The sequence below is a fragment of the Typha latifolia genome, chromosome 1, assembly GCF_019914945.1.
Source record: "Typha latifolia isolate L0001 chromosome 1, TyphaL0001v2, whole genome shotgun sequence".
In the NCBI taxonomy this organism is placed as follows: domain Eukaryota; kingdom Viridiplantae; phylum Streptophyta; class Magnoliopsida; order Poales; family Typhaceae; genus Typha; species Typha latifolia.
Genome location: NC_133086.1, coordinates 11,821,498 through 11,843,137, shown reverse-complemented (window position 1 = coordinate 11,843,137; position 21,640 = coordinate 11,821,498). Strand labels below are relative to the sequence as shown.

At 39.1% G+C, this 21,640-nt stretch overlaps 1 protein-coding gene across 2 annotated transcripts in view; it reads left to right on the top strand.

Moving 5' to 3' along the window:
• LOC140789183 (uncharacterized) overlaps positions 1-21,640 on the top strand; it is a 45,462-nt gene that overhangs the window by 18,562 nt on the left and 5,260 nt on the right. The window contains exons 4-8 of one of the 2 annotated variants that reach the window (XM_073138800.1): positions 691-1,051; positions 6,562-6,744; positions 10,126-10,644; positions 10,789-10,843; positions 10,979-11,036. In XM_073138800.1, the coding sequence (XP_072994901.1) occupies positions 691-1,051; positions 6,562-6,744; positions 10,126-10,644; positions 10,789-10,843; positions 10,979-11,036 (1,176 nt within the window). Of the gene's footprint in view, positions 1-690; positions 1,058-6,561; positions 6,745-10,125; positions 10,645-10,788; positions 10,844-10,978; positions 11,037-21,640 lie in introns of both variants that reach the window. The other variant, XM_073138793.1, reaches the window with a different exon arrangement.

The window sequence follows — 21,640 nt, the reverse complement described above, 5'->3', positions numbered from 1 at the left end:
TGCCCTAGCCATTCTTCACTTACAGGAATGAAAAGGATTGTAGAAATACAAAAGATCTGCAAAGAGAATCTTACTTAATAGTATAGAGTCCTACTTAAAAGTATGTGGATCATCTGCTCACTTTAAGTTAGATCTGCTTAGGGTTTGAACCTAACTTAAGAGGTGATCCGCTTGAGCAGATCATTTTCCTCATCTCTCATCGAACTCTTTATGGCATGACCACCTTCTCCATCAGTCCATCCCCTTTGCCTCCATCATCTGCCCTCTGGTTGCTAGAAACACCTCTGCGGGCTGTCCTCTGCCGCCAATTGCCTCTAGGAGCCACTTTGCAGCAGTGGATCGCTGCTACGAGGTGAGGAGTCCTGCGTGGCACTTGTCGTGTCATGTTTGGTACTATGCTAGCACGCCCTCTGCCTGTCAGGGCGGCAATACATATAAAAAGCTATTTTCTTTTATATCAATAAGAGAATTCTGTAACAAAGAAATGATGAGAATGAACTTTAGCTCTCTGAATTTATTGTGTTGGACTAGCTGGCTCTAAATTCTTCAGTTCGTTCATCATTATTGCTAAGTCAATAGTCCTGCTTATATCTAATTTCTCATTTGTCTTTTGGCGTGTCCTTACCCTTACTGAGAGTTATAGGATTTCCATGCTTTTCATTTGACTATAATCACTGTATTTGTTATCAGGGATGAATGTAATAAATTGATGAAGATAATAGAATCACGAGTTGTAGAGCTTTCATCTGAGGAAGTGGTTGAATATGGAAGGCATAAGGAGTTATCAAACAGGACCACAGACGATGCTGGTGTTTTTTCAGCTGCTTGGCATTCTGTGAGCAAGAACGCTGATCTACTTGGATCAATCCCATATTCCACTAGTAGACTTAGTGCTCTTTCACCTTCTCCCCTTCAAACAGCACCTTCCCTTTGCAACACAGCTGTTATGGAGGCCAAGAAATGGTTAGAAGAGAAAAAGCTGCAATCAAGCTCAAGCTCAAGACCCGACAAATGTGGACCTTGCACTTTAAACACTGAAATGCTTGAATATGTCAGTGTTAGTCTCTTCCCCGCTCAACCTTCTTTACTTTGCTTTTTCAAGTTTATTTTATATCATTTTGTCACTTCTAGCTACTTAGATGAAATTGTGAAAGTAGTTTAATTCCTCTATGACTTTATTTGTTTGTTTATCATTAAGTTTCACATTAGGATTTTAATCTCATCTGACCAGGAATATTGAGAACATATTTGTAATTCCTTATTCGAACCTTCCCTAAGAAATTGTAAGCATATAGCAGCATTCATTATTAAACATTTTTGAACAGTTTATCATTTGTACAAGAGTATCATATTATCAAATTCAATTATGAGGATCATACAGAGCACCATTCTGACGTGATTCGAATCTGATTGGGTCATTTCACGGGGAAGACATTGGATTGGCTAGATCGAGCCATTTATCTTAGCTTGGTCATTTTCTATTTCATCTGCTATTTTAGTGAGCCCTAGACTTGGGTACCTGCTAATTATGGACTCAAGTAGTTAAATCGATTAATAAGTTTAGTTGACTTGATTGAGTGGTCTAGTCCAATCATAAGATGTATTATGAGTCTGAGTATTACTTGGTCTAGTCAAGTGGCTTGATGTAATCAAAGTCCTAGTTTGAGTCTTCCCACTAAGTATCATATCTACCCTTACTACCATTACATCACTATCCACCCCATCACCACTATCGATGCCATCACCACCACCGATCACCATCTCCTCCCTTCACCATATCACACCTTCATTGCGCCAATAGCCACCACCACTCCACCTCTCGACCACCCTTTACCATCGTAAATCTCAGATCCAACCCCTAACCACATCCTATCCCTGGTTGTCCCACAACAGCACCGTTGTCACCATTGTTGTACTAAGATCATCAACCAATTGCATCGTTCTTCTTCAACAATTCCACTACCAACACCATTGCTCTAAACCTTAATCTCCACCATCCTTCTACCATCATAACCCTCATAACTAGGGACATAACAAGTCGTATCAGAGCCACCGTTCCTTGGACTACCATGCGTACCACATCCGATCTATAGCTTTGCGTCCACACGAAGGCACCTCCACAAAGGTGGAAGTGACGACTTTTGAGGCGAATCCAATCCCCAACTCACAAGATGGTTGCATCACCTTTGACTTTGCCAGGACATTCAGATTTGGTCCAGATGATAGTCATTTTGATGGAATCGCAGCGAGCCATGCAAGCCTCCGTGGAGGCTTCACTCAAATTTTTATTGGCTCACAGTAGAACCCCTTGGTAATGGAGCCCCCTCGCAACCGAACCCCTCCACCACCACCGTGTGATGGAGAACTACTAAGGAGTACACCACCGCCAATGGATGAATTGGTGCCCACCCCAGTAGTAAGGTGTCCCGAATCAAGCGCTGAACATCATCGTTCTCCACCAAGCCGTTAGTATATGATTTTGAAGAGTGGGAAGAATATGAGGATCCAATGCCTCAACGACCCTATCCGAAGACATGGCTATCCTTCACTATGTCCGAGCAGACCTAAGGAGAGAAGATCCAAGGGGAAGATCACCACTGACCATGAGCGTCGGCCTTAGATCTATTGTCAGATTAGGCCAAAACTAAGGCGCAACTATGTTGCCCCGGTCCGAGCAATGGCTCCTCCACCTCCACCACCTATGTTGTTCAAAGAAGACTTGGAGGAGCTCATGGACCCACATTCGCGATGCCTGGTCTTGCCCACACTAGCACCAAGCAGGACCAGTGCGTCGCCAGTGCCCACCCGATATCAAGCACCACTTATTTCTGGCTTCGAGGAGGCTAGTGATGACTATAGAGGACTTAGTGCATACCCTCTAGTGGAAGAGTAGAGAACAAGGATCCAAGGGGAAACTGTGCAGTTGAATTTTTCGGCATTCAGCAGGGAAGATCTACTTGACCAGTTCTACCGTATCGAATAGTTCTTCCAATATCAGCACACACCTGAGGGCCAGAGGGCCTTGTTGGCTTCCTTCTATCTAGAGGAGATGGCAATATGATGGTTCCAAGCAATGCAGCGAGCCCATCCATTTTAGTCATGGGGCAAGTTTGCGGAATCATTGTGCATTCGGTTTGGACCATCCGATTAAGTAGACTTTCGAGCCGTCCTTACCAAGTTGGCTTAAAAAAATCATAGTGTGAGTTTATCAAGAAGAATTTGAGAGCACTAGCAACCCAGCCTTGAATAATATCTTCATCAGCAGGCTTCGGTGTGACTTTCAAGACGAAGTCAAGGCCATTCAAACGTTGACACTTCTAGAGGCCTTTTCTACCGCACAAATGTTGAAGAGACGATCTTGGAGCTGCGGATGATGACAAAGACCTACTGGACCTAGCAGACACGAGGTCTAAACCTCGGCCACCCATGGCCATTGATGGCCCTATTGAAATAAGGTGATTTCAAGCCCCTAATGCTCTCAGAAGCAGCAACAATATGAGACTTAGCCCTGCTTAAGTGGAGGAGCGGCATTCCAAAGGGTTATGCTTCTATTGCAATGAGTGATACATATAGGGCATAAATACACAAAGATTCCAACAACAATCATTTTGTTAGAAGAGGTGGATGTAGACAAAGATGAGGGACCAGCGGAAAATAGGATTTGATACCAAATCGGCGTTGCCTTGCATTCGATGGTAGGGCTACTTAAGCCACCCTAGACGATTGCGGACACGTGGGAGATGTCACGGCCAATGGCAGCTCCCCTCGAGGATTGCTTCCATGATTACTCACTTTGAAAACATAGTGAGTAGAAGCATGGTGGAATGATATAATTTTGTTCTTGTTGAGTCACCTCACCGGGGAACATTGTGTTTGCTGTTTCAAGCCATTTATCTTAGCTTAGTCATTTTCCATTTTACCTGCTATTTTATTTTAGTGAGTCCTAGACTTGGGTACCTACTAATTATGGATTCTAGTTGTTAAATTGATTAATAAGTCTAGTTGAGTTGATTAAGTGGTTTAGTCCAATCATTAGATATATTATGAGTCCGAGTATTACTTGCTCTAGTCAAGTGGCTAGATTAGCCTTTATATATATATATATGTGGAGACCAATTCCTTAATGTTTATCTAATCATAATTGTTATCTCTAAAACCTAATCACCTACCCTCTCAATTTCGTCCTCCTTACCCCTCATGTTTTCCTCAAGACACCGAAGCCCTTCACCAAGTGGTTGAAGCTTCTCCTCCTTTCTTCCGTCGATCCCCTAGATCCTTAGGGCTGATAAGCTTCTTCCCCATCTTTCCCTCTAAGTATCATATCTACCCTTACCACCGTCACCATCACCATCCACCTCATCACCATCACCGACAACCAACTCCTCCCTTCACCGCATCACACCATTGCTGCCCTACTTCACCATGCCACTAGCCACCACCACTCCACCTCTCGACCACCCCTTACCATCTTAAACCTTAGATCCAACCCCTAACCACATCCTACCCCTAGCTGTCCCATAACAACACTATTGTCGCACCTAGCTCATCACCAAACTGTGCCATTCTTCTCCGTCGATTCCACTACCAACACCTCTGCACTAAATTGTAATCTCCACCATACTTCCACCATTATAACCTCTCCTAACCAGGGACACATCACATTTAGTAGTATAAACAATATTGATGAATTATTTCTAGATGGTGGCAATCAAGGTTCTAAAAATTAAGATCAGGATCGGGATCGACCTTCTAAAAAAACGATACTTATTGGCCGGATCTGCTGTATCAGTCGCCTGAATCGGTTCGGATTTTTTAATTACATAACCTTGCTTGCTAGACCCCACGATACACTGTTTCTCGTGATAGGTTTCCAAACCTTAGTGACCCTCGAGGTTGATCCTTCCGTCTTAGTGATCCTCGAGACGTAGTTCTTTCAGATCTGATACAAATGCGTAAAACTGAGAACGATTCATCATGTTTTGTGTAAAGTTGAGAATTGATCTCTAGTGGCCTCCAAAAGATGATCTTTATATTATGAACGACGGGGCTTTGTTAAAAGATGATCTCCAATTTAATATTTGACGGTCCTTCTCTTAGGGTTAAATTAAAACCCATTATATACTTTTTAGAGATAAGATAAATATCTCTTAGAGATAAATTAAATATTTCTTAGAAATAAAATAAATATCCCTTAGAAATAAAATAAATCTCTTTAAAGATTCTCTTAAAGATAAGATAAATACCTCTTAGAGAGAAAGTCAAATTTAAGTTAAATTAGGTCTCACATAACTTTAGAAATTGTAAATTATGTGGGTGCGTTCGAATGAGGCCCGAGTGTGTTCGAACACGGTGACTTGAAGTGTGAACGCACTGTGAACAGCCAAATATGAACCTCTATATATGTGAGTGCCACCTTCGTATGTGTGAACGCCCACAGGGTGTATCTGAACGACTAAAACAAGCTCTTTGTATGTGCGAACGCGGTGTGAATGGTTGCAGGGTGCATTCGAACGGGCCCGGAGTGCGTTTGAATGCGCTGTTCAAATGGCAGACTAAATAGTTGAATGCAGAGTGCCTGTTTTCTGTGCTTTTAGGTAAAATTTCATACTTTTTTAATTGTTATGACACCGTTTAAGCACTTCAATAATGATTTTAAAATTAATCTTTCACTTCAATATTTTTCATCAAATATCTCATACCTTGTGCATATGTTCATACGTAAAAATCTAGCCACATTATATGGATATAAATTATGTTTTGAAATACAATTTCATAATTACATAAGTACAAATAAACCAAACAATATCTTTTGATCTACTCGCCCGATTGACGAGATTCCGGTTGCGTTGGATTCTAACTTCTAGAGAAACAACATATCTGAATCTCATATCGTTCCAACGGCTGGATTGATCTCTATTACCTTCAAAAGATCCGTGTTGAGTTTTGTTCAGATTAGCAACTCGGATAGATAATCATTGTTGCTGATTTCTAATATATATGGGTGAGCAATCCGTAGCCGTTTAGCCTATTCCCTTGTGTTCCATAATATCTGAATCGAAGCCCTAACACCACATATTTGCAACAAGAAGAATACATTGGGATATATACTAAGAAAAAGGATATATTTTGAATGTCTACTGATGGTAGTGAGCGAAGAATGATTTGCATTTGTATTATATAAAACCACACGTACCATTCTTCAGAGTGATGTTCAATTAAGAAAGCATGCCAAGGAAAATCAGTTAAAGTGAATCTTTTTATTTGTAATGAATTTTAACTAATAGCCCATTAAAATTTAAAGTGACTTCATTTGTACAATACTACATTTGTACAATGCTACAACTCCAGATTTTAACTTATTGATAGCTCTCTTATTAAAGTCCTTTATATATATATATAATACATACATATATATATATATACATACGGATATTTGTTTATTCCTTACCCAGACTGTTACTACAGAAGCTTGTTTCACTTTTAACGGAGGAAAATTGAAGAATACTTCTGGTTAATATTATTTCAACATTAAAAGTTCATGCTTTTAATGTTCTTTTGCAGGGTATCGAAGGCAAAGTAGGGTCACCTGTTGATCTGGCTAAATCATACATGCAATCATTGCCTCCTTGGCAGTCTCCATTCATAAGTACTATAGGGTTTAAGACACCACCACCAAGTGGGATACATCTTTACAAGGATGAAGTCACCCATGCACTTTCCAACTATTCTTTGCCTTTGTCTAAGGTATATTTTATCGGCATTCCTAAAAGTATCATAGAAGTGATAACTTGTGCTATATTAGCCTGTTTGTAGGGAAATTTACTTGTATGTTTTTTATTTTTGTTAAGTTTGTTATTGTCATAAAGGTAACCAGCATGTATTAGCTGCAATGCCAAAAATTCTAAATAAAAGATGTAGTCGAGTTAGATCATATTACACACCTCATATGATGGAGAGGGAGTGATGAGAAGCCAGTATGTTGAGTTTATAAAAAGTTCAAGTTATTAAGAATTCAAGATTTTATCATTTTTCTCTTGCATCGCGACTCTTTCTAATTTTAAGAGAACTTTTGGAGAGCTGCTCCTTAGTTGCATTACTTGCATGAGCCTAACTGTGACAAATAGGTTGGTATTTTACCTACCAATTGGCTTTATAGTTTCTTGACAAATCACTCTCTGGCTTGATTTTCAAGCCTAAAACAAGACCAATTCTTTAAGAAGTTTAACATCGGGTTGACAACAGGTTGTGAAAGTTCCTTGGTTCTTTTTAAGAAACTTCTTGGATATTTGTGAGGATGATGATGATGATTTTGTTTACAACTATGAGCCGGAAGAAGCTCACCAATATTATTTGAAGTTTGAACTATTGCGATAGCAAATTGACCAGGTGATGCTGGTAGGATAACCAAATCTTCTAAGTGAATTTAAAGAAAAACCCCTTGATTTGAAATCTGTGGCACATTTCTTTTAGGCGCTCATAGAGAACAAATCCTTATGTGCTAACATGTCTCAGAAACCAACTGAAATTGGTCTGCCTCAGTCAAAATGTATCAGTTTCCAAGAACGTGCCTGAAGCTTGAATTTGCACAGTGTTTATAGAAAAATTTAATGTAGAATACAAATTAAAAGTGCACAGTGCTTGCATGAGTGTATGTATTATACATCAAAAGTGCACCTTGCTACAAAAATGTATGCATAAAAACTTTACAAATATATATTTCCTAATCTATCTAGCCAATATATAATCAAGCAGAAATGATAGAGTTTGACAAATTTTCAGCATTCAACACGTGATAGATATAATCAACAATCAAAATATTGTGTAAAATACTAAAATATGGAAACATTTGCAAATAGCATTTGGATGATGTTTCTACAATTTGGAAAATATAACTATGGATATTCTAGTTTTCATCTTTTGTATCCTAGTCAAAAGAAAAAGGAAAAAGAATAAAAAAGAAGTTTCATCTGTAGGAAAGTTTTGTAATCATCTACAGCCTCGAGTGTAAGAATTTCCAACTAGTTATCATCATTATTTTAAAAAACTCCCACTTAAACGCCTAGGCTCCTGTCTTAGATAGGAGATAACTAGCCTCGCTTAGATCCCACCTACGTGACTACCTTAGCATCTCGTATCACATTATAATATGTATATTGACTCTGAAATTCAAAATTATTGTACATGTTGATGATTTAGTGGATTCTAATAGCTTACTAGTTCTTAAAAAGAATGGATTAGTATGTTGTTTAGATTGTATGTATTAATTTTAACTTCTCTAACTATTATTATTTTTTATTTATTTATTTTTTAACTGTCTTGAATTATGGATCCTCACCTAGGCACCTGCCTAGCACTTAGGCGCTGCATAATCCCTTGTCTGCTCGTCAACTGCCTACGGTTTTTTAAAATGTGTTATCATTATTGAGATAAGCTTATATTCCAATAAAAAATTTCAAAGAATTTTATTATCACAAGATAAGAAATTCATATAAAAATCTTTCAAGTACAGATTGAATTGAATTTAATAGATACAGTTGTTTTTTACTTCGATTCAAGAGAATACAAATTGAGAAAGGGGGGGAATAATTTAGTTATTATTGATTGTGCTGAAAACAGTAAAATGAGTTGCCATTTAGTCTGCCATGGTGGGCTGCCACCTGTTAAGGTGGCTGCCACAGCCCCAAAACTCCGTTCCAATCAGCCACATCTTTCCAATCTTTTAGAACACTGGTGGTAGCTTGCATATATTGGCAAACTACCAGATCCTTGTCATTTTTTATAATTACATTAAAACTTTGACAATGGCTTGATTAATTGATATCGTGGTTCTGTTTGTCGACTTAGCTATAATAAGAAATTATATTTGACAGATTCTCTGTGCCTCTTATAGTGCATTAGGCTTCTTAAAAAGACAACTATTTTGATTAATTACTACGGATTATTACTTGTTAGGCAAGATTTTGATGTACACATATAACTCCTCTGAGGAAGAAGAATGTTGTTTCTTTGGAGTTAGGTGTGAACGTCATTACCCTTTCTTTTATAAGTAGTTATTATCGAAGAAAAGTTTGTCTACGTAATTTCGGATGGGAGAAACATTAATCATAGTGCTTGAAACATTCTTTTGGACAACTATATCTTGTAGGTCACCAATCTAGATCTTAGCGGCCAAACTTTCTACTTATGGTGGCATCAGTGTTCCAGTGTTCCGGAAAGAATGTGGTGGATACATTATGATAAATGGATCATGGACACCATGGTTGGTGGCATGAACCCAATTTGGGCCTTGAATATTTTTGTTTCTAATTTCGTTTTAATAAATTGTCTATATTTCATCAAGCACAATCAATTAGCATTAAAGAACTACAGTCTACAAATCACAAAAGATGAAACAAGTACAGTTAAAGTTTTATTATTTAAAAAAAAACCTGATTAAAAATAGATATTTGACATAACCCCACCAAAAAGAAATGATTATCCCCTAAATATTATGTCTAATGATTTCTATCTGGAACATAATATAACTAAAATACGTCATATTAAAGCAAACTACAATACGTTCATCAGAATATTTGCATCGTTCTCCTCATAACCCTCTAATGCTCAAACTTCATCGCTTCAATTTATTCTGTTGTTGCTTTCTTTGATTGTGTGGTGGATTAAGATTCTGTTAGGTGTAGACCTTCTCACACATATATGGACGATTCAGTTTATGTAATATGTGATGTTTCTTACTTTCTTTTTTTCCTTTTGCCTTCTTGTAAATTGGTATTATAGTTTCTTTTAAAAGAAAAAGAAAGGTACTACAGTGAAAATTTGAACATGTTATATCTCTTTTAAAAGCCACTAAGAGCTAGATGTATGACTCATCTTTGTATAATGACAGTGGTCAATCTGAAGCATGTTTTAAAAGTTTTACTATTGGTTGTCAAATTGAATAATTACCCATAGCTTGTTTCTTGGTATATAATCTTATAACAGTTGGTTTCTTTCCCCTTACTCTATCGTTAAGATTCTCTTATTTCGACACATTTTTTTTCAGTTTTCATATAATAAATTTCACTTTTTGTTCTTATCCATTATTGATCTTTCACCTATACTTAAACCTCCTTGACTTCTTTGCAGGGTCTGAAGAGGAACTATCTTTCCACAGAGCTGTGGGATGCTTCAGAAGAATCTCAGAGAGTTCGTTTGAGGTCATCTGAAGATTTACTGGACATCCCTAAGTTCAGAAAAGTTTGTTCTTCCACTAGATTATTTGAAAATGGATCTTTGAAGATCTCGTTAGCAGATGATGGGAAGGTACAAGAAGTTTTAGGCACTCACCAAGATCCAAGTTCTTTGGAACCTATAAAAACTTCTGGGGCATCTCTCAAACTATCAAATGAGTTGACTGGAGATGATCATCACTCTCATGAGACCCTCGGATTATCTTATGAAAAAGCTCCTCAAACTGAACCACCAGAGATAGGCCAAGCAATTCCTAGCAACACAATATCTGGGCTTAAAGAAGCTGTTACTGCAATAAAACGAACCGACAGAAGTTCGTTGCCAGCTTCTGTCACTTTGGAGCATATACATACTAAAACAGAAAGTGGACCTAAGTCCCCTGGTCATGATGTCATCATTTCAGTTGAAAGAGATGTAAGTGGAATTAGGTTTAGTGAATATTCTTCGTATTCAATTGAATTTTCTTTATAACCCATATTTATGATGAATTTCATAAGAGATAGCATAAGTGTCAGTATAGTACTGATATGCAATTATACATCTTTTATCACCTTTTAGGACATGAAGGAGCCTTCACAGAATGAAGAAAGAGATGTCAGCAATTCTGCTACTCGTAAGTCTCTTTTGTAGTTTCCATATTTATAGAGCATGCTGGTTACTACTATTTCTTTCATACTTTGAGAAGGTAATGTTATGCAATGCACCTGGCACTTTTGCCTTGCTAATATATAGATTATTGTAAACCCAGGGGAGAACTTATGTGAAGAAAAAGTGATGGCATCGGAGATCAGATCTGTTCTACCAAGGTTAGTTATTTATTGCATGGGTTATAATTTTAGGTTTAACATGCTCTTTTGGCAATTGTAGAAGCTCTTCTGATGCAAAACGTGGTGGAAGAAAAATGAAGTAGAGGAATAAGAAGGAAAGGAATGGGGTTTCACACCTCCACTCTAAGAAAAGGTTTCACACCAAAATCCTCTAGAGAACAAATCACATAAACTTTCATTAAGTTCCAAAGGAAATACAACGGGTCTATATATAGACCTACAATGGAATTAAGCAAAAGACACCCTACATAGGAAATAAACAAAAGACACCCTAAATAAATAAAAATCAGAACCAGATCCCTATAGGAGGGATCATCACCGTTCGGCGCGCCTCTGCGCCGGGTACACACGCCATCGCGTCTTATCAGTGATGTCCGCATCATTCTCCCCGGGTGGGAGAGAAGTCGACTCCGTCGAGTGTGCTGCTCTGCTGCTCTCATACTGCTCTAAGGTATCAGGGTGATGCATCTCCAAATCGTGACGATCAAGCCACGTATCATCAGATGTAGGTCGTCCTTTCCAACGTACTAGATACCGTTGGGATCCACCTTCTCTAGTTGAAATAATTTCATCATCTAAAATTTTATCAATTTCGTCTCATTGTGTTAGGTGGAATATTGGGAAGTGGAGGTAAAGAGGGTCTCTCATAAACAAGGCTCATAGGTAGGCTCGGTATCTAGTGGGTTATCGGAGTAAAATCGGGCCCTTATAAGCTACTAGATCCTCAATATTAAAAGTAGAACCGATACCAAAATCACTAGGGAGATCTAGAACATAAGCATTATCATTAATTTTCTTGAGAATTTTAAAAGGTCCGGCACTTCGTGCATGCAACTTTTTGACAGTTCCAGGAGGAAACCGTTCCGGACGTATCCGAACCATCACAAAGTCTCCAACATTAAATTCTTTGAATCTCCTTCTTAGATCAGCTCGCATTTTATAATTAGTATTATTTTGAGCAATTCTATTACTGATTTCTTTATGCAAGTCATGAATATGTGATGCAAATGCGAGATGCGCACTCGAGACAACCTATGATAATGGGACATAGGAATGAGATCTATAGGTTGTCTAGGTTTATAACCATATACTACCTCAGTTGGACTCAGACCTATGGATCTATTAACAGAATTATTGTATGCAAATTCAGCAGTTGGCAGTTTTTGATCCCGTCTCTTAGATTCTCGCCGACAAGAGTTCTCGCAGGTTACCTAAGCTCCTATTGACTACTTCGGTTTGCCCGTCGTTTGTAGGTGGAAAGCGGTTGAATACCGAAGCTTAGTTCCCATCTTATGCCATAGGGTTTTCCAAAAATAACTAGTGAATTTTACATCCCCTGCGATCGATACAATAGTTTTTGGTAGCCCGTGCAACTTAACGATTTCGTCAAAATAGATTTTAGCAACTCGAGAGGCGTCAAAAGTTCGGGAACAGGGTATAAAGTGGGCCATCTTAGAAAATCGATCCACCACCACAAGAACGGAATCATGCTTTCGGGTAGTCTTTGGAAGTCCAAGCACGAAGTCCATACTAACATCTTGCCAAGGGCAATTAGGAACCGGTAAAGGCGTGTACAATCCTGTATTTTGCTTTCGCTGCTTAGCAAGTTGACATGCATGACATCGACTAACAAGTCTCATAACGTCTCTCTTTAAGCTTGGCCAGAAAAATCGATGTTCCGTAGCTTCGATAGTTTTTGTATGCCCAAAATGTCCTGCTAAACCCCCAGCATGCAATTCCCAAATTAAAACTTCCCTTAACGAGGTGCTAGGAATGCATAACCTTCGGGACTTAAATAGATAGCCATCCTGCACGATGAAACCATCTATTTCTCGAGTCTCTCCATTGCTTAATAAATTGTAAACTTCATGAAAATCCGGACATGATTCATATTCAGTTTTGATCTTATCAAATCCTATTACTTCTGCGTTCATCTTTGAAAGAAGAATCATGCGACGACTCAGTGCATCAGCTGCCTTGTTGTCGGCTCCGGACTTGTGTCGCAAGGTGTACGTATAGTCCTGGAGAAATTCGACCCACCTACCGTGTCTGGCATTAAGCTTTTTCTGGGAATTAAGGTAGCGAAGAGCTTCATGGTCAGAGAAGATTACGAATTCTTGAGGAAGCAAATAATGCCTCCAAAGGGCGAAGAGATTGAACCACAGCATAAAATTCCTTATCGTAAGTGATATATCGTTGTCTAGTTTCATTCAGCTTTTCACTAAAGTAGGCAATCGGATGACCCTCTTGGCTCAGGATTCCCCCTATACCAACTCCAGAAGCGTCACAGGTGACCTCAAAAACTTTAGTAAAATCGGGGAGTCGCATAACAGGGGCTTCCACCATTTTCCTTTTGATTTCAGTGAAAGCTTTAGTAGCACTTGCTGACCACTTAAATTCACCTTTCTTGAGGCATTCTGTTATTGGAGCCATAATGGTACTAAACCCTTTGATGAACCGACGATAGAAGGTAGCGAGTCCATGAAAACTTCTCACGTCTCTTATGGTACGGGGTTCAGGCCACTCTTTGATAGCTTTGACCTTATCAGGGTCAGCAGACACTCCTTCAGATGAGACAATGAAACCCAAGAAAACAACTTTGTTTGTCAAAAACGTACATTTCTTAGGGTTTGCATACAATTGCTCTCTCCTTAAGACAGCGCAGACTTGACGAAGATGATCTATATGTTGCTCCCGAGATCGACTATAGATAAGGATGTCATCAAAGTATACGACTAAAAATTGTCCCATAAAAGGTCGTAATATTTGAGTCATCACTCTCATGAAAGTACTCGGAGCATTAGTCAAGCCAAAAGGCATAACTGTCCATTCATATAACCCATCTTTTGTTTTAAACGCAGTCTTCCATTCATCGCCAGGGCGTATACGAATTTGGTGATAGCCACTTTTTAAATCTATCTTTGAAAATATTGTGGCCCCTGCCATCATGTCCAGCATGTCATCCAGACGAGGGATGGGGAAACGGTATTTTACCGTTATTCGATTAATAGCGCGGCTGTCGACGCACATACGCCAGGTTCCATCTTTCTTTGGCGTTAACAATGCGGGAACTGCGCAAGGGCTTAAGCTTTCCTTCAGGAAGCCTTTTCTCAATAACTCATCAACTTGTCGTTTTAGTTCAGCGTGTTCAGTTGGGTTAAGTCTATAATGAGGCAAGTTAGGAAGAGATGCACCCGGGACGAAATCGATAGCATGTTGAATATCTCTCATTGGTGGCAGTTCATCCGGAGATCCCTCCGGAAAGACATCCGAGAATTCCTCAATCACAGCAGTGGCTTCAAAAGGAATCGATTCACTAGGCTCATTTAGAATTTCTCGAGTCACAAGAATCAGAATAGGAGCTCCTTTACTCATCTCACGTTCAATACCTCTCGCACTAATCAAGCTGACTTTATTGTCGGAGTGGATGGGATCAGACTTCTTTTCCATCTTACCACCTCTAGGCTGTGATGGAAGAATCTTGATTTTCTTACCCTCATGTTCAAACATGCAGATATTTGAACGGCCATAAATATGCACATCATTATCAAATAGCCAAGGCCTTCCAAGGATAATTTGACCCACATCCATGGTCAAAACATCGCACCAGATTTTATCCTTATAAGTCGTGAATTCAATTGGAACCAAACAACGCTCTTTTATTTCCAGCGTGGTTGAATTAATCCACGAAACCTTGTAAGGATTAGGATGGGAAACCGCTCTCAGATTTAGTTTTGAAATAATGGTGGAGGACACGGCATTTATACAATTTGCCACTATCCACAATTACTTTACAATTTTTACCTCCAATTTTCGTGAACGTGTGGAAAATGGAGTTGCGCCTCCAATCATCATTGACTTTAGGTTGAGAGAGGGCACATCGAACAACATGTAACCTTGTGGAGTCTATGTGCCTCAGGCACCCTAGGGTATTTTCTTCCTCTTCATCTTCAAAATCTCCTTCTTCACCGTCTACATGGTGAACATACCCATCAAAGTCTTGCTCGGGGTCTTCTTCGAAGGGTTCCTCAATTAAACTTATTTTATATGGGCTTGCACAATTTGCAGCAACATGTCCATAGCCTTGACACTTATAGCATTTGACCCGAGGATTAATCTTAGAAAAGTCTTTCTCAATGTTTTTACCTTTGTATTCTACCTTGGGTTGTGAAGGGCTAGAGGTAGATCGATTAAAAGATTGACTAATAGATTTGGCTTGATGAGGACCTGTGGAGGATTTATGAGTTTGAGTTCTTGTTTCATAATTTCTTGGGATGTGGTTAGGTCTAGACTCCTCTAAGTCTTGAACTAAGCTGTAAGCCTTTTCCAAAGTATCAACATTACGAGCAAAAAGTTCACTTCTCAATTCTTCACGTAGGCCAGCCCTAAATCTGGACAAGATTTGCATAGGGGTTTCTGATTCGATCACGCTACACCGAACAAGCAATTCATCAAAGGCCGCAATGTAATCCTTAGCGGACTTACTCCCTTGGGTAAGTCGGTTCCATCTGTCTAGAAGCTTAGGGTAATAGGAAGGTGGGAGGTATTTACGTTTTAGTTCATTTTTCATGTCAACCCAAATTTCAATTGGAAGCTCACCCCTAATCTCACGAAGAGTCTCAACGTTGGTCCAGTATTGATTTGCGTTCCCAGTCAATTTCATGGCAGCAAACCTGACTTTACGGATTTCCGACATATCATACCATTTAAAGTAACGGTCCATGTCTTTGATCCAGTCCAAGAAGTGTTGCGGATCTAGACGACCATCAAACATCGGGGCATCAATTTTAATGCTTCGAAGGTACCGTTCATCAGGATCTCGCTCATTCCCTTGAAAATGTTGACGAGGTAAAGGAGTGGGAGATTCGCCACGTTCAATGTCAGGGCGGTGATTATTTTGAGGAGCGGTGTGCTCACGGGGTCTTTCTACCCTATATAGTCGTTCATCGGTCACCCGTTGATACCCAAGCAAAGTATCTTGAGTATCCCTGACTTGTTGAGCTAAGGTACCTAGTTGTCCCATAATGTCGTCGAGCTTCTTACTAAGTTTGGGATCCATACTGCTACTGCTGGACTCACTAGAATCACTAAGAAGGTAGGCCTTACCTCTACGAGTTGGCATACACTAATATGCAATGAATGAGTTGTGTATTGCTTTATATTATTATTATTTTTTATTTATATATGTCTCCTATAGTTAATCCAAATACAAATGTTTTAATCTAAATGATATGAGATGATGCTATGCAATCAGGAAAAATTTAAAAATGAATACTTAATTGAATTTAGATTTTCTGTTCAAGAGGTTCAAAGACTATTGTCAAGACTAAATGATTTTTAAACAAAAGTCATTAATAAATGCTAAACCCTTTAAATTTCTTTCCAAAAATTAAGATAATGTTAATATTCTATTTGGCACAGTTCATCTCTTAATATCAGGACTAAAGCAGATAAGGTTTCTATGTAGTCTCTCCTCACTATATGTGGACAACAGGAATTGATAACAGTTTAGAGATGATACTAGAAAAGAATGACCCAAAAATATTTAATACATTGAAAGATCACGTACTCCGACCATCCGAAAAAGAATTGAAATTAACTAATTTGTCTTCACCGTATCGGCGACGCGGCGGCAAAGTCCGAGACAGTGGTGGTCGCCGTTGACTACGGCGCAGGAACGAGGCACGGGAGATCACGGCGCGGGCGTCGCGTCGCGTCGTCGGTGATGGCTGCAGACGTCAAAGGAAAGGCGTCGTCGAGGTGGCCGCAGACGTCGGCGGCGTCGTCGGGCGGGCGAGCGGGCGGCGTCGTCGGGCGGGCGGGGAGCCGGGCGGCGTCGTCGGGCGGGCGAGAGCGGGCGGCGTCGTCGGGTGGAGTGACGGCGACGTCGGGCGGGGTGGTCGGGCGGCGTCGTCGGGTGGAGCGACGCGTCGGGTGGCGCGTCGTCGGAGCTGCGCTAAATCAGGGTGGCGTTGAGGCAGCGCCGGGGCGACGTCGTCGGATGGAGCGATGGCGTCGGGTGGCGTTGTCGGGGCGGGGCAGACTGGGGCGGTGTCGTCGGAAGGAGCGACGGCGTCGGGTGGCGTCGTCGGGGCGGGGCGTAACCGGGCGCGTCGTCGGCGAGGCCGAGCCGGGCGCGTCGTCGGCGAGGCCGAGCCGGGCGGCGTCGTCGGGGCGAGGCAGAGCCGGGGGCGGCGTTGGGGCAGCAGCGACGGCGTCGGGTTAGGATTTTGGTGTGAGGGATGAAGTCGGGTAACGGGTTGGGAGGAAATGATTAAGGGGTTGTGGGTTTAGTCTAATAAAGTTTGGGTTTTGGGCTAATGGGTTTTGGGTTTAGGTCTGATGGGTTTAATGGGGTTGGGTTGGTTTTAAGTTAGGGAGGGAATTTGAAAATTGGAAATATTGGAGGGATGAAAATTATGATAGATAGGATTTGTTGGGATGTTAGAGAATAAATAGGAAATTTGGTAGGAGGTTTAGGGGAAGAAGGAATTGGTTGGGATTTAATAGAATTAAAAGCAAAAATGAAATTTTCGAAAATTTGAAACACTTTTTTTTTTTTTTTTTTTTTTTTTTTTTTTTTTTCACAGCAAAAGATACGTGCTGTTTTTTCTTTTTTTTTTTTTTTTTTTTTTTTTTTTTTTCTCTAAAAACAAATAAAAATAACGATGGAAACTAGATAATGCAACAACAATCAAATTTTTTAAGGATTTGGAATCTTACACGGTAGCGATTCCTCTATGACAGCAGATTTTTGTTGTTTCTCGTCGACGGTAATTTCTTTGCTCGTTGTACGCCGGATTTCTTGACGTTCCGGTGTTCGTGGAGCGATTGGTCGTGCGAAGAACAAATGTGGAGCGGCGTAGAACCCGGGAGGAGGGGCGTCCATAAACTAGGATCCTTCGCTCTGATACCAAAAATGATGCAAAACGTGGTGGAGGAAAAATGAAGTAGAGGAATAAGAAGGAAAGGAATGGGGTTTCACACCTCCACTCTAAGAAAAGGTTTCACACCAAAATCCTCTAGAGAACAAATCACATAAACTTTCATTAAGTTCCAAAGGAAATACAACGGGTCTATATATAGACCTACAATGGAATTAAGCAAAAGACACCCTACATAGGAAATAAACAAAAGACACCCTAAATAAATAAAAATCAGAACCAGATCCCTATAGGAGGGATCATCAGCTGTCGGCGCCTCCTGCGCTGGTACACACGCCATCGCGTCCTATCAGTGATGTCCGCATCATCTTCATTTTGGATGATGAAAGTAAATTTGATGTGTCTCAACTTTAACTGTTGTGACGCTTATATTGGTAAGATTAGTAAGTGACATCATGGAAAATGCACATAGATAGAGGATGTAGATTGATGTGATATGGATGCACATAATTATGAAAATTTAGAAAAGTAGTTTAGATACAATGATATATGGATTATATGACATATTTAACACTGCATACATATGCACCTTATTTATGTAATTTCCTTTTCTAGTTATAACTTATGGTGGCAAATTGCTTACGCAACCAATGTTTTAGTCATCAAGAAAGTGCCCATTCATGACAAAATCTTATAAGGAGATTTCGTCTTGCACCTTGCTTTCTTATCTTGATCTAGTTCTACTTCTATCCTAGCTATTCACTATTTCTGAATTGGGTCCTGTATTTTCATAAAAATGTGCAAATAAAGCTTCACTTCAGCTGCAGATAAACAGATCCTAACATAAAGTCTTAAATGCACCATAAAGGGGATATTTTATTTATTTTTCAATATTTGTAATTTTAATTCCCCTTGTTTCTCTCAGAATATGACGATTACATCCTATTTTTTTCTTCTTCAAATTACTATTAGTATTTCAGCTAGGATGAGTTTGATTGATTTAAGTTAAATTTTTATTTGTTTGACTTTCATCAAGTCAAGCTAAACAAGGGTATTTTAATAATTTAAGCATAGTTAACCAAGGGCTAAGATTAAACAAAGATTTACTGTTACCTAGACAAATGGTGATTTGTTACATGAATAGTTTCAGGAAATGTAGGACTTGATTTAGAAATTCTGAAAAGGTAAGTACGGAGAATTTGAACCAGCAAAGTCAATGTAGAATGCAAATGAAAGTTTCTGTGTTGAAATTGTACTTACTACTAAGAACTTAAGATTCATAAACAATTAAGGCATGAACATATTTTAATAACGAATGACCATGACATCAAATTTTTTACTTCGAAATACCATGTCCTAGTACTTCTATGTTGTTGGTTTAGTATTAAGTTCTGTAAAGTCAATGTTTGAAATGAAATTTATTACAAGAGCTGTCCCTCAAGCAGCCAGTGCAGCATCTAGTTTGACTATCTTTCGTGGCCTTGTTGTTGGCATAGAGTCAATCAATGGAAGTTACCAAGAAGTTAGATCTTTGCTCCATTTGGATCTTTGGCTAGGAAGTATATTTATTAAAAGAAAAGCCTATCAACATCTACAAAAAAGTGTCACTCCAGAGAAAGCAGTGCTTTTGTGTAACATGCTATGGCCTCAATGCCCTTACGAGATAGTGACGAGTTTTACTAACTGGAAAAAGACATAAGTATTAATGCTATTGTCTAGTCTTTGGTAGAAAATTTACTATATATAAAATTAATGAGTGCAGGCAAAAAAGCATCTATAATTCAAAGAGCGCTTGCAGTCTTTTCTTCTCTTTTTTACCCTATAAGTTTAAAGAATGGCATTTGATAATGACTTGCTGAGAAACCAGATTTCTTGTAGTTTAGGAGCAATTAATCAGCACTCCTACGTACTTTTGTGGAGGTCTCTGCTGGCAATATCTGATGTTTACAGGATGTTGGAGATAATTTGGGGGTTAATAGAAAAGAGCTAGTTGGTTGGAGTAGAGATTGGATAGGAAGGAGAAGAGACTGAAAAGTGAGAAGGAAATTAATGCTAGCATTGAGAGGGAGGAATGAGTAGGAAATAATGGAGGAAAAGACGGAAGGAACCTTTGAAAGGTGAACAAGTATAGCTAACTATTTGTTTCCTTTGCACCTTCCCTTTAAGATTCTTTGTAGTTTTGGGCACAGGGGCTTGTGGTGCAATTTGGTGGCATGTGCATCATGGATTCATGGATCGCCATGTCAGTGGCAATGGGAGTGCTAATTAGCCATGGAGTTATCTTGTTCCTTTTCAATGAATGGATGAAAGAATAGGTGTTCCAGTTTCTCTCACAACTTGAAGAAGAGCAAAGTTGCCCAAGTAACCTAAGTGCTAAATTCTGAAGAATAGGAGCAGAAGCACCATGAGCAACCCACCACATGTTTGGATCAAACTCATTTCTATCTGCTATCCAATCATACTCAGTAAAACTTTTGGTTGATGTGGAGAAACTAGTATACTCTTGGTATGCCATTTTTTGTTCTTCTTTATTTGGAAGTATCCTTTTTAAGCATTTATTTCTCATATTAGAAATTTCCAAATCCTTATGCGGTGGTACACGATTTGGATCCTCTTGAATCTATGATGAGCTATAATACCTATTAACATAATCATCTAATTAGTAAACAATAACAATGAAAGAACAATACAATTTTTAATCATAAGAAAGAGGACTATAGAAATTAAATTAACTTTGGATTCAAAGAATGTGCTAAGCAATGTAATGGTGTATTGTTTTTGTCCCATTTATCCACTAGGATCTTGTGCACCACTGAATAAAAAATAGATTCCTCGCCTTCTTTCTTGTTTTCATGCATAAATATGACTGTCCTCACCTTTTCAATCATTGCATCCCACATTTCATATATCAAATGTAAGCATGGTTTATGTGTGTCTGCAACCCATAGCATACTATATATAGGCTCTGTGAAGGCAAGTATATATTCAATTTTATCCCACTAATTGTCATCGATGACTTTATCTTTGACAAATTGTGCTTTCTCGATATCATCTTCCCTATAAGAACTCCATTTATCACTAATTACCATTGATTGAAGACCCTTCTTGATCTTTTTTGCTGCACTCATCAAACACAATCTCATTTGCCTCAGTGTTTTTTGCTGCACATATGTTCTTCAAAGCTAGATTGAGAGTGTGAATTACACATGGACTCCAAAAAATGTGAGAAAACCTTGCTTCAAGAAGCATCCCTGTTGCCTTACAAACAGGTGCATTATTCGTAACCACTTGGACTACATTATGAGGTCCAACCTCTTTAACGATTTTAATGATTAAATTAGAAATAAAAAATTTGTCTTTATATTCTCCTTCACGATTCACAGCTTTCAAAAATATAGGCCCACTCTCAGTCACCGCTAAAAAAATTATAAGCGGTCTCTTCTGTGCATCAGTCCAACCATCACATACAATACTCAGCCCTTTCTCCCCCCTATTTGCTTCTAATAAGGTTTAGCAACATTTCAATATTTGCTCTCTTGTTGAAGTAGTGTAGTTCTCAACATATTGTACCCAGGGGGCACAAATCTAGAAATATTATTATTTACTGCAAATTGAAAGGCTCTAACATAGTGAGGGTTCCTTGCCAGATGAAAATGCAACCCAGTTGAATAAAATATTCTTGTAATCTCACAATATAAT